Source organism: Cherax quadricarinatus, chromosome 42, assembly GCF_038502225.1.
Source record: "Cherax quadricarinatus isolate ZL_2023a chromosome 42, ASM3850222v1, whole genome shotgun sequence".
Taxonomy (NCBI): Eukaryota; Metazoa; Arthropoda; class Malacostraca; order Decapoda; family Parastacidae; genus Cherax; species Cherax quadricarinatus.
The window spans coordinates 22,178,619-22,195,738 of record NC_091333.1 but is presented as its reverse complement, the minus strand read 5'-3'; the positions used below and the strand labels follow the sequence as shown (position 1 = coordinate 22,195,738).

The following is a 17,120-nucleotide window of genomic DNA, read 5'->3' as shown; positions in this document are numbered from 1 at the left end:
TCAGCTTCCTTGATTTGTTCTTTCTCTACCAGGATAGAAGCGATGGCAAGCTCAACAAGTTTCACACCACTCTCATACTTCTGTATTATTTCCTTCACATCTATGGTGTTTCCCACTTTCTTTAGCACAGGGGTACCACTAGCAAGTTTCTTTGGGCCCATGATAGTGTATTTCACAGTCCCACAAGCACTAAACACAATGAAATAATTGTAAAATGTTTGAATGAGAGCACAGGTTAGTATTCACTCAAGCATCAACAAAGCCAGACTGGCTCAAGGCGCCTGTGTGGGGACGCGAACAGAGTGGGCTGGCGGACAGGTCTGGTACCCGGCGGTTCGAAAATAGGAGCGAGTTTGATAATAGGGGACAAAGTTAGTTTGAAAAAAGCGGTCGATTTTCGAAGAGTTCAATAAGCGCTACATTCGAAATTTGAGGCTCCACTGTATATATATTATATATGCAGTATACCCTCAGTTATCAGCAATAATCCATTCCAGAAGGTCCGCCTAAAACCGAAATGCCCGAATACTGAAATAATATTTCCCATAAGAATTAATGTAAATACAATTAATCCGTTCCATACACCCAAAAATATTAACCAAAAATACATGTTGTAAAGATTAACTATAGTTTTTACATACACAAAATAATGAGAACTAAATAAAATGACTAATGAAATGGATTAATGAACATTTAAATCACTTTTACCTTTATTGAAGAGTCTTGTTGGCTTATGCAAAATGGCGAGGAGTGGAGAGGGAGGCGAGTTTATTGTTTGGAGTCAGGACAATATGCTTAAATATGACACTATTATCAACTCTCCTGCTTATTTGTCTATCACAATTCATCTAATATGACATAATAAACAATATTAATAACATAGAAACATGATATTTACTATAGAACGAATAAAATATGTCATTACGTAGTGGTGGTGGTGTTGGGTTTATAAGGGCCACTGACAGCACAAGACGTACATATAGTGGTGGTGGTGGCGACAGCAAAGGCCACCACCACTGTTCACACTGAAACAATGTACGTAATTTATAAATAAGAAATATTTACACTTTAATTTATAAATAAGGTATATTTACACATAAATAAGAAATATTTACACTTACCTTGGAGGAGATGCTGGCATTGGTTTAGGGTGGTGGAAGATACACAGGGCGGCGTGTATTGTCAGTGGCCCTGTATACCTCCAGCAACATTGGAGGAGTCAGTTTCATGTCATCCTTTTTCTATCGCTTAATCACAGCTTACTTGCTACACTTTATCACTGGCTTAGTATCATACATATCGTAGAATCACTGAATCACTGAAGAATGCATTCTCCCCTCTCTGTTCCTCCTTCACTTTCATACTTTCCTAGTTCTTTCTTTCTTGAATTCTATCATGTTTCTCACTTTCTTTACCAAAGGGCTGGCACTAGGAATTTTCTTTGGGCCCATGGTGGCTTATTTCGCAGTTGCACTCAATCAATAACTACAAAAAACAATGGATTATAGCGAAATGTTTGGATGAATGCATGGAATCCTCATTCACCCAGAGACAGCCAAACTGGCTCATGAACTCGGTGGGGTGGCGAGTGGATGCATCCAAAACAGCAGATCTCCGAAATAACGGCTGATAACCGGGATAGAATTTCAGCCAAAAAAGTGGGCGGAAACCAAATTGGCCAATATCCGGAACGGCCGATAACAGAGGGTCCATTGTATATTAAATATATTGTTGTAACTGGTGACATCAATAGATTTTGAGGTGTTGCTTTCCATGGGTATGTGTTGTTGGAGTTGGAAATTTGTTAAGTGTGCATGAGTGTGATTGGCTGTCAGAGAGAAATGGTATCAGGTTATCTGCGGTAGATTGAAAATTAAAGATTGAGGGATGTAGCCACAGTATAAAGTCTAGATAGGATGCAAAGAGGGTCAGATAAAACTGAGATACACATGGAGGCAATTAGTTAACCAGTCATTCTGTGGTTAAGGCATCAATAGTGAATAAGTGCCATAGTGAAGTAATACAGATGACCAGGGTGGTCACTAAACCATAGTGAGGTACTGTTCTGTGACCAGGAAGACCTTAAAATATAGTGACTTATAATCAGCTGTGCCTTGTAACCACTAATTGTTAGACATGATTCATCCCTAGTTACATGGGTTACATTACAATTTGAATTACATTCAATTATCAGCACTGTATGACCCTTTTAGGTTTAGCACTTAATTTGGTTATGTTATTACATTCAGTTATATGGAGAAAATTTAGTGGTGCAATATTTGCAGATTCTAATTTTGCTGAAGGTAAGTTTGTCAGTTATGATGATGGAATGGGAAAATGCATGGAATGGAAGAGAGAGAGAGAGGAGGAGGAGGCATTCCTGTTGCTGCTTACCTCTCCCTCACCACAACACTCCCTCACCACTTGCCCAGATACTCTTTTCTGTTACCCACATTGTTGAGGGAGTGGTGAGTGTATATAAGGAGTGTTAAAACATGTTTGGAGCAAGGGAGCAGGACTGGAGGATTGGGTTTAATTTGTTAAAAAGTTAAATGTTCTATACACTTTTCCAGTTTATACTTTTGTATACATTTTGTGCACTGTTATACCATGATCACCCTTGGTGCAAAGTCTTGTGTTTACAATATTAACATTTTGCTTGTCTTCTAGTGCATCCAAGACCATGTTGTAATAGTCTAGCAGTTACAAGAAACAAGATCAAATTGCTCTAAATCCATGTTGCTCTAGGTTGTGCAATTGTTCTGAACCCATGCATTTATTAATTTTGCTTCTTAAAACCCTTTGATGATGTGGGACCAGTGCTATCAATTTTTAATATATTTCAGTTGTTTTACTGCCACCTTTGTGGTTTTTAATTACTATGGGATGACTCCTGTGTCAATATTCAATTTCCATGGGATATTCAAGGCATTTGGTAGTTTTTTTTTTTTTTTTAAGAATATGGAGTTACACCAGTCTGGGGCAGAGTACATGGGCACACCATCAATAACTTCTTTTATTTATTTATTTATTTATTATAAATTTGTGCACACATACAGAGGTACAAAAAAATACAGATAAGAGCAGTATGCCAAAGCCACTTATACTATGCATAGCATTACGGGCTGGCTTAAAATTAACTTAAGATTAATTAAGCAATGATGAAGTCAGTGATAAAACATTAATGTAAACAGATTACTATAAAGCACAAGTGAGTATTACAAAGACAGGTCATATGAAGGATTCTGTTAGGTAGTGTATTTAAAAAATAATAAAGTTAGATTGGGTTTTAGGTTTAACATTTATGTGATATAATTGTGAGAAACATTTAAGATATACAATTTATAAGGTTCAGTTATTCAGTATTTATTTGGTTTTGGGTGAGTAAGTGATCTTTGAGTAGAGACTTGAATTTATAAACAGGTAGTGTTTCTTTTATATTTACAGGTAATGAATTCCAGATTTTAGGGCCTTTTATGTGCATTGAGTTTTTGCATAGTTTGAGATGAACACGAGGAACATCAAAGAGTGATCTGTGCCTTGTGTTATGGTCATGTGTTCTGTTGAGGTTGGCAAGGAGATGTTTGAGGGGAGGGTTAATATCAGAGTTAAGTGTTCTATGTATGTAATAGGTGCAGTAATAAGTATGGATGTTTTGTATGGTGAGTAGGTTTAGTGTATTGAATATTGGTGGAGTGTGCTGCCTGTAGTGAGAATTTGTTATCATTCTAACTGCAGCCTTTTGTTGGGTAATTAGTGGTCTGAGATGGTTAACTGTTGTTGAGCCCCATGCACAAATTCCATAGGTGAGATAGGGGTAAATAAGAGAGTGATATAGGGCCAGGAGGGCTGACTGTGGAACATAGTACCGTATCTTCGATAGTATGCCTACAGTCTTGGAAATTTTCTTAGAAATTTGTTGTATATGTGTATGAAATTTGAGTCTATTATCAAGGTGGATTCCTAAGAATTTTCCCTCTGTTAGCTTTGTGATAGGTGATCCGTTTATCATTATGTTAAGAGGGACATCTGTAGCTCTGTTACCAAACTGAATGAAGTAGGTTTTGTCAATGTTTAGTGTAAGTTTGTTAGTCCTCATCCAGGTAGATATTTTCTGTAATTCGGTATTTACAGTATTGGCTAGTGTGACTGGGCTCGGGTGAGAGAAGACGTATGTAGTGTCATCTGCAAATAGTGTGGGTTTGAGTAATTGCGAAGCATTTGGAAGGTCATTTATGTATAGGAGAAAGAGAAGAGGGCCAAGGACACTTCCCTGTGGGACACCAACTGTAATTGGTTGCGCAGAAGAGTTTGCCCCATTTGCGTACACATATTGGCTTCTGTTGCTGAGGTATGACTTGAGGTAATTGAGGGAGTGCCCTCTTATACCATAGTGTGACAATTTTACGTGGAGCAAGTCATGGTCAACTGTATCAAAAGCTTTACGTAAGTCAATGAAGATCCCCAGTGGGACTTCTTTTTTCTCTATTGCAGTGTATATATGTTCTAGCATGTGTATAATAGCATCATTAGTATTTTTATTAGGCCTGAATCCAAATTGGCAGGGGTTGAGTATGTTCTGGGAGATAAGGTAGGAGTAGATTCGTTTATGAATTAGTTTTTCAAAGATTTTTGAGAGAGGGTGTAAGTTGGATATTGGCCTATAGTTATTCAACTCTGTTTGGTCTCCTCCTTTGTGGATCGGGGTGACCCTTGCTATTTTGAGTACTGTAGGGAAGGTGGAGGATTCAATGGATTTGTTAAAGAGTGTTGCAATGATTGGAGATAGCACTTGTGACACTTTTTTATATATAAAGGGTGGTAAGGTACTTAAATCTCCTGCCTTGTTTTTTAGTGCATTGATAATAAGGGAGACTTCGTATGGGTTAGTCGGAGCTAGGAACAGTGTGTTCGGGTAGTTGCCTGTGAGGTAGTTATTTGGTGGTGTATCTGAGCTTGGGATTTTATGGGCAAGGTTTTGTCCTATAGTGGAGAAGAAATCATTGAGTCTGTTTGCTGTTTCTGTTGGTGGGAGTTGGGGTTCATCTGATTTTGCTAATTTTATTTCGCTATTTCGTGATATCTTTTTTGTTCCCAGAATTTCAGATAGTGTTTTCCAGGTCTTTTTTATATCACCTCGTAAGTTGGATAATCTGTTCTCATAATACAATTTTTTTGCCCTTCTTATCAGGCTGGTTAGGATTGACGAGTAACGTTTTGTTTGGTCTCTGGTTATGTGACCCATTCTGTACTGTTTTTCATATTGGTGTTTTGTATTTATGGATTTGAGAATGCTGGGTGTTAGCCAGGGACTGTTCAGTCTCTTTGCTGTCATCTGTTTAGTTTTTTTAGGGCAGTGCTTTCAGGGTCCAGAGGCCAAATTTCAAAGTGTGCACCAGTGTCCAAGAATTTTCCAAAAAATAATTTTGTTATTTTTTCTTATGAAATGGTAGAGAATCTTTTTCTGAAGGTAATAAAACAAAAAGTACGAAATTTGATGAAAAATTTACGAAATTATGCTCGCGAATTTTGATGTGTCAGCGTTATTTACGCATCGGCGATTCTGCCGACTTTGACTCCCATTTTAGGTCAATTACATTATTCCAGTCGACCAAATTCTTAGCTATTTCACTAGTATTACTTCTATTCTATTGATTGAGCACAAGAAATTGCCAAGTCAACTGTTTCAACTACAAAATAGAGTGATCAGAAATTGGTACATAATTTGGTCAATTTAATGCAAAGTTCAGAATATTCTAGTTTCAAAATAGGGTCCAGAATAAACAATGCAGGCATTCCTGGCACTAAACTAACATTTCCTCTGTTCATTAGTTATGTTTTCAAGCTTTACAAATGAATTCCATTTTGATTTTTTATTCACATAATGAATTTTTATTCAAACTAAAAAATAAAGATTTACTGTTATGCAATATTGTAATAATTGTATAAATAATATCACCACATTTGTGAACATATATTAGACCCACCAGCTGGCGTGTATTAGATATGTGAGGTCATTTGTTTACTCATGAACACTGGCAAAAATTTAACATTTCCTCTACTTTGAGCTCAGTTTCATGCCATTTCCAGTACTAAAACCAATCAAAATCATCTCTGTTTCTGTAATATATCTTCCATTCTATCAAATGAGACCAAGAAATTCCAAATACAACTATAAAAAACATACGAAAATACACTGCAAGCTGCTGTTTTAATCGAAAATTACGGCCTCAGTTTCTTTTCTCTCGTTATGCACTGTGTGCTGCAGGATTTGTTTTATGTGGTGCACACATACCACATAGCTGTATTCTCTCACATCTAGGCCCAAATTTACCGCTCACAGCTTATCAGAGTGAGCTGAGTTCATGGCGTAGATCTACAGTTTGGACCCTCAACATATAGCCGTAGATCTACGGCATGGACTCTGAAAGGGTTAAAGTCAAATGCAGTTAGGCTAGGTTTATGTAAGAAATTTTGACGATGTCAACAGAGTTTTTAGTCTCATTCATGAAAATTAATTTAGATTGTCAGTCTTTAGTCTGATTAATGGTTCACTCATTTCTTTCTTGTCATCACTGGAGCTCGATCTCTCTTGAGCAAAGGGCACAGTACTAGATGTGGTTTTTGCCTTGGATTTTGCAAATGTTAAAAAAATATTTTGCGTGTCTTTCAATTTCATTTATGGATTTGTGCTTCCTGTTTTTTTTTTTTTTGGACTGGATAATGCATTCAGTTTGATTGTGCATTCAATTTGAGTGTGCATTCAGTTTGAGCATGCATACAGTTCGAGTGTGCATTCAGTTTGAGTGTGCATTCAGTTTGAGTGTGCATTCAGTTTGAGTGTGCATTCAGTTTGAGCGTTCATTCAGTTTGAGCGTGCATGCAATTTGAGCGTGCATGCAGTTTGAGCGTTCATTCAGTTTGAGTGTGCATTCAGTTTGATCTTAGTTTTTTCACTTCCCTAATCAGTGTTTATTTTCATTGTTTAGAAAGTGGAACCTTTAAGAAATTCTTTGATTCTTTGTCTTTGCATGTAGAGGGAGTAGTCCTCTGTTTCTAACTTGCATCTTATCTTTGTTTTTTTAATGGTACATGTCTAGCGTGGTATATATTTATTGGTTTATATACAAGAGCAATAACTAAACTTTGTTTTTCAACTGTCTCTGAAAAACCTTTGACTACATTATTTGTGGTGTGAAGTAACTCAGTGCAAATTAGCACGTCTAGCATACAGACCAACATCCTCCCTCAACCCTTTCATTGTCCTGTACATGGATCTAAGTTATTGATGCCAGGGTCACTTACGTAGATATATATTTTGATCTCGTTTCCCTCAGATAAACTGTAAGCAGTAATTTTGGCTATATTTTATTATCCAAGAAATAGGGTAAATCTTTGATTTTCTTGTGTGATGATGAATTCAGAATGGAGGGCATTTTGTAGAATATAGGAAAGGCAGAAATTACAGTCATGCAGCCTCCATGATTGTAATTTTGGATATTTAAGCATGACAGCCAATAAAAAATTTAAAAATAACTGATGTTTCTGTACAAACACTTGTGATTTTTCCATGGAGGAGAAATAATGCTGATTCCATAATTCTGTGCAAGTATAGCATTGATTTTATTTAAAATAAAGGATTTTTACTTACTAGTGATGAGTTTATAGCAGATAAACACTTATTAATTAGCTTTCAATGCAGATGTATTGCAGTGGAATTGACAGCCTGCTGAATCTCTTTGATTCTGTGGAGAAATTTGCAATTCAAGACCCAACTCGCATCGAAACTTTTCCTTGCCTTTGGACCAGTGTAGTGGGTAAGTTGTCGTTTTTTTAGTTTACCGGTACTATACAACAATATCTTTTATTCAAATTGTTCTACAGTTAGGAAAATAAATTAAGAATGCAGAAATAATGTTTTTTGAATAAGTGAATACTGTATAATTTTTTTAGCTTTAAATGATCTTCAAAGTTTTAAATATCAAACATGCACACAAAATAATTTTTTAAAGAAAATTTCAAATTCAGGTTTTTTCTTTATATAAAGAGACAAGTCTTTCCAAACTTTTGAATTGTAAAAAGAGCTCCATAATTATATTTTTTCTGAATGAAATGCTAAATATATTAGAGTATATATTTTAAATTCAAATTTTGTAAAATATCTTTCTAATTTGGATTTCTTTTTTGAGGTAGATGTGTCTTATCTCTTTTATCATATGTAATCACATATGGGTCATGTTTTCAAAGTCAAATATTTGATAAAAAAAGATGCAGTATAAAGTTGACATATATTTTGAGGGGATGGATTCTTTGTGCCTACCACATACTGTACAGTGGACCCCCGCATACCGTTGGCATCACATACCGTTTATTCCGCATACCGCTCACTTTAATCGCAAAAATTTTGCCTCGCATACCGCTCAAAAACCCGCTCACCGCTGTTCGTCCGAGACGCGTCCAATGTGCGCCTTAGCCAGCCTCACATGTTCCGCCGGTGGCATTGTTTACCAGCCAGCCTCCACGGTAGCATCCAAGCATACAATCGTAACATTTCGTATTATTACAGTGTTTTTGGTGATTTTATCTGGAAAATAAGTGACCATGGGCCCCAAGAAAGCTTCTAGTGCCAACCCTACAGCAATAAGGGTGAGAATTACTATAGAGATGAAGAAAAAGATCATTGATAAGTATGAAAGTGGAGTGCGTGTCTCCGAGCTGGCCAGGTTGTATAATAAACCCCAATCAACCATCGCTACTATTGGTGGTACAGCTGCTGCTGCTGCTGCACTGTCAGCTGCTGCTGCTGCTGTAGCATCGTCTGCTGCTGCTGTAGCATCGTCTGCTGCTGCTGTAGCATCGTCTGCTGCTGCTGTAGCATCGTCTGCTGCTGCTGTAGCATCGTCTGCTGCTGCTGTAGCACTGTTGTTGGTGTGGCTTATTGAGAATATACCAAGAAACAATTAACCCCAGAGGATTTTCCACCCAGGATAACCCAAAAAAGTCAGTGTCATCGAAGACTGTCTAACTTATTTCCATTGGGGTCCTTAATCTTGTCTCCCAGGATGCAACCCACACCAGTCGACTAACACCCAGGTGAACAGGGAAAAATGCCTGGAACTAGTGCTCATATTGGTGAATTTAAAGCCAGCAAAGGTTGGTTTGAGAGATTTAAGAATCGTAGTGACATACACAGTGTGATAAGGCCTGTTCTGGAAGAAAATGCCAAACAGGACCTACAGTACTCAGGAGGAAAAGGCACTCCCAGGACACAGTGTCTCATCAGTCATTGCTGCATCTTCAATAAAGGTAAGTGTCATTTATTCTTCATTTAGTAGACTAGTACATGCACAATATATACTGTGCATGTACTACTCTACTATTGTGCATGTATCCTTCTCTTTGTGTGTAGGAAAATGTATATTTCATGTGGTAAAATTTTTTTTTTCATACTTTTGGGTGTCTTGCACAGATTAATTTGATTTCCATTATTTCTTATGGGGAAAATTCATTCTCATACCGATTATTTCGCATACCAATGAGCCCTCTTGCACGGATTAAAATCGGTATGCGGGGGTCCACTGTACTAAAATACCAACTTCTTGCCTTCAACGGAAACAATACACACGTCACCCATATTTTGTATAATTTTTTTTAGTACACTGGCTGTTTCCCAGTGGTGTAGGGTGACCCAAAAAAGAACACCTTGCCAGAGGCATCCCAGTACTACAGTTCAGATGCTCCTCTAAACTGCATCCTTCAGAATGCAGGCACTGTGCGTACCACTTTCAGGATTCAAGTCCTGCTAACCGGTTTCCCTGAATCCTTTCACAGAATATTACATTGCTCACACTCCAACAGCTTGTCAGATCCCCAAAACTATTTACCTCCACCCTATCTAACATGCTCACACATGGATGCCCAAACCCTCACACACAAAAACCTTCTTTACCTCCCTTCCCCACACACCTTTCCTAGGGTGACCCCCTAGCTTGCCTTCCATCCACTATAGATTTATTCATCGTCCAGGTCAGCCTAGTTTCCTCCGTTCTCTCTAAATGTCCTAACCACTTCAACAGCCCTTCCTCAGTTTTCTGAATTATACTTTCAGTAACCCAGCACCCCAAGCTACTAATTCTCTACTTAATATTCACACCACACATTGGCCTCAGACTACATCTCCACTGCCTCCAGCCTCCTCCTTGCTGCTACATTCACAGCCCATGCTTCACACCCATATAAGAGTGTTAGTAACACTATTCTTTCATACATTCCTCTCTCTGCCTCCACAGTTGCCTCAGTGTGCCACCCACCTTTTTCCCTTCATCACCCCTCTGGTTCACCTTGGTTTTCATATACCCCCCACCACCAAGTCTGCTCTCAAATATTTAAACACAATCTGATATCTAACGTTTCATTACCTAACTCTTAAGTTCCCCTCATCACCTTGCTTTCCTGTGTTCACTTTTAATTTCATTCCTTTGCATTCCCTCCCAAATTCGTCACCAACCTTTGCAACTTCTCTTCGTAATCTCCCAAGAGCACAGTGTCAGCAAAAAAGCAACTGGGACAATTCCCAATTTGTATTAGATTCTGCATATTTTAATCCCACACCTCTTTCCAACACCCTAGCATTCACTTCTTTAACAACCCCCATCTATAAATATGTTAAACAACCATGATCAGTATACAGTAAAGTATAATTGGTCTTTCTTTTACAAGTGTTCCTTGCTTTATGCGACAGATGTGTTCACCCCTTAGCCTGGCTGGCTGATGAGCAGATGGAGGATCAAGTCTTGACCACTCTCTGTGCTTTTTATAAAGAAATTAATCAAGTTCCAGGCCCTTACACATAAAACACCTCCAGTCTCGGGGTACTTCCGAGACTTCCAAATACAGTGGACCCCCGGTTATCGTAATTAATCCATTCCAGAGAGTGACTAAACCCGAATCTGACGATTTCCCAATTCTTTTTTCCCATAAGAAATAACGTAAATCCAATTAATCCATTCCATACACCCAAAAGTATTAAAAATAAATAATTTTTTTACAATATACATTTACCTACACAGAAAACAATGAGACATGCCAAATAAAACAATAATAAAATGACACTTACCTTTATTGAAGATTTGCTGATGAGTGATGAGACGGGAGGAGGGGAGAGGATGGAGGTATACTGTTGTTTGGAAGGGTAATCCCCCTCCATAATGACTTCAGGTACCAAGTCCTTTTCTGGGGTTATTTCTCTTCTTTGTTTTTTAATGCCACTAGGACCAGCTTGAATCACTGGACCCCTGTCGCTCAAAAAAGTGTTCCAGAGAGGTCTGTATCTGGCGTTTCTTTAAAATTTCCCTAAAATAGGACACAACATTGTCATTGTACATGTTGCTAACACAGCCTGCAGCAGCTTTGTCAGGGTGAAGTTCATCCATAAATGTTCACATGTCGCTCCACTTTGCACAAATGTTCTTCATCTTTGAAGAAGGCACCTTCCTCCATCTCTCTTCCTCCTCCTCTGACCTGTGGTCTGTTGCTGTTGCAGATGAAGGCCTTGCAGCTCTTCAGTGGTTAGCTCTTCATTGTGGTCCTCAACCAACTCTTCCACATCCTCACCACTCACGTCCAACCCCATGGAAGTCCCCAATGCCACAGTACTTTCCACAGCTGCCATAGGCTTGTCAGGGTCAGCCCCAAGCCCTTCAAAATCCCTCTCTTGGACACATTCTGGCCATAATTTTCTCCAAGCAGAGTTAAAAGTCCTGGAAGTCACTCATTCCCAAGCCTTACCTATAAGGATTAAGCAATGAAAGATATCGAAGTGATCGTTCCAAAACTCTCTTAGGGTCAAGTGAGTGTCTAAGGTCACATCAAAGCACCTTTGAAACATTGCTTTGATGTACAGTTTTTTGAAGTTTGAAATGATCTGCTGGTCCATGAGCTGGATGAGAGGAGTGGTATTAGGGGGCAAGAACTTCACTGTAATGAAACAAAACTCCTTCACCATTTGCTCTTCCAAGTCTGGATTATGAGCAGGTGCATTGGTTATTACCATTAGGCACTTGAGTTCCAATTTATTTTCCAGGAGGTATTTCTTCACACTGGGGCCAAACAAGTCATTGAACCAATCAAGGAAAATGTCCCTCATGACCCATGCCTTACTGTTTGCATTCCACATCACACACAATTTACTCTTAGCAACACTGTTTTTCTTGAACACTCAGGGATTTTCAGAGTGATACACAAGTAAAGGCTTCACTATGAAATCCCCACTAGCATTACTACAGAACATTAGAGTTAGCCTGTGTTTCATAGGCTTGTGTCCTGGGAGTGCCTTTTCCTCCTGCAAGATGTAGGCCCTCTTTGGCATTTTCTTCCAAAAGAGGCCTGTTTTGTCACAGTTGAACACTTGCTGGGGTTTGACTTGTTCAGCCTCTATGTACCCCTTGAATTCCTGAACATATTTTTCAGCTGCATATTTGTCAGAACTTGCAGCCTTGCCGTGCCTTACCACACTGTGTATGCCACTAGGCTTCTTAAATTTCTCAAACCAACCTTTGCTGGCCTTAAATTCACTAACATCAGCGCTAGTTCCAGGCATTTTCTTTACGAGATCTGCATGCAACTGCCTTGCCTTTTCACAAATTATCGACTGCATAACATTATCTCTTGATAATTGTTTCTCGTTGATCCACACCAACAACAAAGTCTCCACATCTTCCAGTATTTGCGATCTCTGTATTTTAAGCATATTTGCACCTTTTGCAACAACAGCTACCTTGATTTCCTTTTTCTTGGCCACGAATGAAGCGATGGTTGTATGGGGTTTGTTATACAACCTGGAAAGCTCTGCCACACTCCATTTTCATATTTTGCAATGATGTCTTTCTTGAATTCTATAGTGTTTCTCAACTTCTTTACCAAAGGGCTGGCACTAGAAGCTTTCTTTGAGCCCGTGGTGGCTTATTTAACAGTTACAAGCGCTAAAAAGAATGGAATAATACAAGATGTATGAACGTGTGGGATCGTGCTCACTGGCTGATAAACAATGGCACACTGGCTGTAAATGGTGTGTCGGGCCGCTTGGGCCATGCGGACACGTTCGAGACGAATGACTATTTCTGAGCTCAATGACGATCACCGAGCCAACATTTTGACGAAAAAACGTAACTATTTCCGAATGTTACGAAATCCAACGACTACGAAATCCGGGGGTCCACTGTACCGTACATTTATCGACCATGAATTTGGTCAAAACAACTGGAAATGGTTGGTTAAGAGTATATAGCATGGACAAATAGGCCTATTACAATGCTCCGTTTTGTTGTTTTTTAGGAAAGCAGTAGTGTGTGTGTGAGTGTGTGTGTGTGAGTGTGTGTGAGTGTGTGTGAGTGTGTGTGAGTGTGTGTGTGTGTGTGTGTGTGTGTGTGTGTGTGTGTGTGTGTGTGTGTGTGTGTGTGTGTGTGTGTGTGTGTGCACGCATGTGTGTGCACGCGTGTGTGCGCGTGTGCGTGCGTGTACTCACTTATTTGTGGCTGCAGAGGTTGAGTCATAGCTCCTGGCCCTGCCTCTTCATTGATTGCTACTAGGTCCTCTCTCTCCCTGCTCCATGAGGTTTATCAAACATTGTATTAAAACTATGTATGGTTCCTGCCTCCACTGTGAATGATATCTTAATTTCTACAAGTACATGTACAAGGTATACAGGCATAGCTGACATCAGTGACATACAACTACATAGGAAGCCGCGTGTTATACAGAGCATTTCGGGCAAATTAGGTCAATTTTGTCACAAGATGAGACCCACACCAGTTGACTAACACCCAGGTACCTACTTTACTGATGAGTGAACATGGACAACCAGTGTAAGAAAACATGCCCAATGTTTCTACCCCTTCACTGGGAATCGAACCCGGACACCTCACTGTGCAAAATGAGAGCTTTTACCTCCGGGCAACGGGGCCTGTGTGTGTGTGTGTGTATGGTTAAAAAATCAAGTTGTGCTGGGCTTGTGGGAGATTGCATATAATGGAGTATTGGCAGAAATAGGGTTGCCTCATATTAGTGAACTGCATAAAATTATACCACATAAAGCAAAATCCCATTAAGTAAAGCCACATAAAGTGAGGGAGGAAGAGAACCCTTTTACTCTTTCCCTACCATTCAGACATTCTACTTACCATGTATGGGTGGGGCTCGAACTCATGGCAAGTGAGTCATAAAACTCCAGGCCAGCACGTAAGCCACTGGGCCAGCTGGCTACAATAAGACTCATCCAACTAGGTATATATATACACCATAGGGAGGTTAGCATGGGTCCCACTGTGACCACAAATGTAAATTTTTACCGAAGAATCTCCTCCTACATTTGTGGTCACAGTGGGACTCATGCTAACCTCCCTATGGTGTATAAATGAACCTGTGTTATTACAGTTTTGTGAGTCATGATGACAACTTCCTACTTTTCATGTGATGACCCACTAAGTGGAGTGTTTGATTCGTACTGTAAAAATATATATTTTTTATCACTCTTGTCGTCTCCTGCTTAGGTATGGTGACCCAGCAGAGAAGAAAATGCTTTCACTGTCACTCATTCAGTCATTGTCTTGCCTGAAGGATGCCAACATCACAGTTCTATTGACCCTCTAAATTACAGCATCCCCACGTACACTCTTTTATTCCATAAGATTTTTTGTTTTAAAAATCTTGCCTCACATAAAAAATTTTTTTCGAGTTATGCCACAGTTGAGGTGTCAGCATAGTTGCTGATCCCCTTATATGTGTTGTATAGCGTATCAGTACTATCCATGTGCTTTATATAGAAGATCCCTAGGCCGAGTGACTGTATGACGTCACGGGATACAGCATGAGTCAGTGAGACAAGCTGCCTCCCTCTCAGTCGACGCATAGGCATAGAAGAAGGCAGAACACGGCAGGCTGGGCTCCATCTCCCACTACCACAGTCTGACAATATATATATCGTTACCGTCCAACAAGTGTGTCTACCTTCAACCCTCTTATCTCCTTACTGAACCCCACACGACAGAGGGGTTAACTGGAGTGAAAAATCTATGGGGAAAATATATGTGTAGTTACATTTATGAGGCCTCCAGAAAAAAACCCTAACAAACTTTTTTGAAAATAGCCACAAAAAAAGTCAGTACAAATGACTATCCTTCCTTAAAGTCTGGTCACTATTCATTCTTGATGTTCAGGTGTGCAGAGAGTTGTGGCCCAGCTGTGCTGAGGTACCTGGAGTTTACCTGGAGAGGGTCTGATCAACCAGGCTGTTACTGCTGGCCGCACACAAGCTGACGTATGAACCACAGCCCGGTTGGTCAGATACTCACTTTAGGTGCCTGTCCAGTGCCTTCTTGAAGACAGCCAGGGGTCTATTGGTAATCCCCCTTATGTATGCTGGGAGGCAATTTAACAGTCTTGGGCCCCGGACACTTATTGTGTTGTCTCTCGATGTACTCGTGGCACCCTTGCTTTTCATCGGGGGAATGTTGCATCTCCTGCCGAGTCTTTTGCTTTCATATGGAGTGATTTTCGTGTGCAGGTTTGGTACCAATCCCTCCAGGACCTTCCAAGTGTATATTATCATATGTCTCTCTCGCCTGCATTTGAGGGAATACAGATCAAGGACCTTCAACTGTTCCCAGTAGTTTAGGTGTCTTATCACACTTATGTGTGCCATGAAATTTCTTTGTACACTCTCCAGGTCTGCAATGTTGCCAACCTTGAAGGGGCCTGTTAGTGTACAGCAGTATTCCAACCTAGAGAGCACAAGCAATTTGAGGAGAATCATCATGGGCTTGGCGTCCCTAGTTTTGAAGGTTCTCATTATCTATCCTATCATTTTCCTAGCAGATGAGGTAGATACATTGTTGTGGTCTTTGAAGGTGAGATTCTCTGACATTATCACTCCCAGGTCCTTCACATTACTTATCCACTCTATTGTATGGTTAGAAGTTGTGGTATACCCTGGCACATTTTTAATTTCTTCAAGTTTTCCATATCTGAGTAGTTGAAATTTCTCCTCGTTGAACTTCATAATGTTTTGAGTGGCCCATTCAAAGATTTGGTTGATGTCCGCTTGGAGTCTCACAGTGTCTTTGATGGAGGTCACTGCCATGGTGATCTGGGTGTCATCCACAAAGGAAGACACGGAGCTATGGCTTACATCTCTGTCTATGTCAGAAATGGGGATGAGGAATAGAATGGGAGCAAGTACTGTGCCTTGTGGAACAGAGCTTTTTACCATGGCTGCCTGGGACTTTACTCTGTTTACTATTACTCTTTGTGTTCTATTTGTCAGGAAGTTGTAGATCCATCTACCAACTTTCCCCGTTATTCCTTTATCCCGCATTTTGTGTGCTATTACACCATGGTCACATTTGTCGAGAGCTTCTGCAAAGTCTGTGTATACTACATCTGTATTTTGTTTATCCTCTACAGCATCCAGAACCTTGTCATAGTGGTCCAGTAGCTGGGACAGGCAGGAGTGACCTGTTCTAAACCCCTGTTGCCCTGGGGAGTGTAACTGATGGGTATCTAGATGGTTGGTTATCTTGCTTCTTAGAACCCTCTCGAAGATTTTTATGGTATGGGATGTTAGTGCTATTGGTCTGTAGTGCTTTGCAATTGCTTTACTGCCACCTTTGTGGAGTGGGGCTATGTTCATAAAGAATTCATTTGGATTGTTGACCCTTAGAGTGGGCAGTGGATCACTGAACACTGAGTCATATTGGGACTTTAGTATCTCACTCATTTCTTGGCTATCATCTGTGTATGTCCCATCCTGCCTAAGCAGGGGCCCAGTACTGGATGTTGTTTTTCCCTTTGATTTGGCATAAGAGAAGTATTTTGGGTTTTTTCAATTTCCTTTATGGCTTTTAGTTCTTCCTGTGATTCTTGTCTCCTATAAGATTCCTTCAGCTTAAGTTCGATATTTGCAATTTCATTGACTAGAGCTTCCCTTCGTATTTCAGATATATTGACCCCACTCAGCAGCTCTGTGACTCTTCGCCTTCGTCTGTATAGGCAATGTCTCACTCTAGTTTACATCTTCTCTTTCTTTTTCTTAATGAAATGTGTCTTGAGCAGATCTCAAGAACCAC

The 17,120-nt window shown here is 39.8% G+C and overlaps 1 protein-coding gene across 6 annotated transcripts in view; it reads left to right on the top strand.

Annotated features, from left to right (window-relative positions):
* ida (anaphase promoting complex subunit 5 ida) overlaps positions 1-17,120 on the top strand; it is a 348,644-nt gene that overhangs the window by 96,078 nt on the left and 235,446 nt on the right. For all 6 annotated transcript variants that reach the window (XM_070093406.1, XM_070093405.1, XM_070093407.1 and 3 more), the window contains one exon: positions 7,703-7,817. In XM_070093406.1, the coding sequence (XP_069949507.1) occupies positions 7,703-7,817 (115 nt within the window). The remainder of the gene's footprint in view (positions 1-7,702; positions 7,818-17,120) is intronic.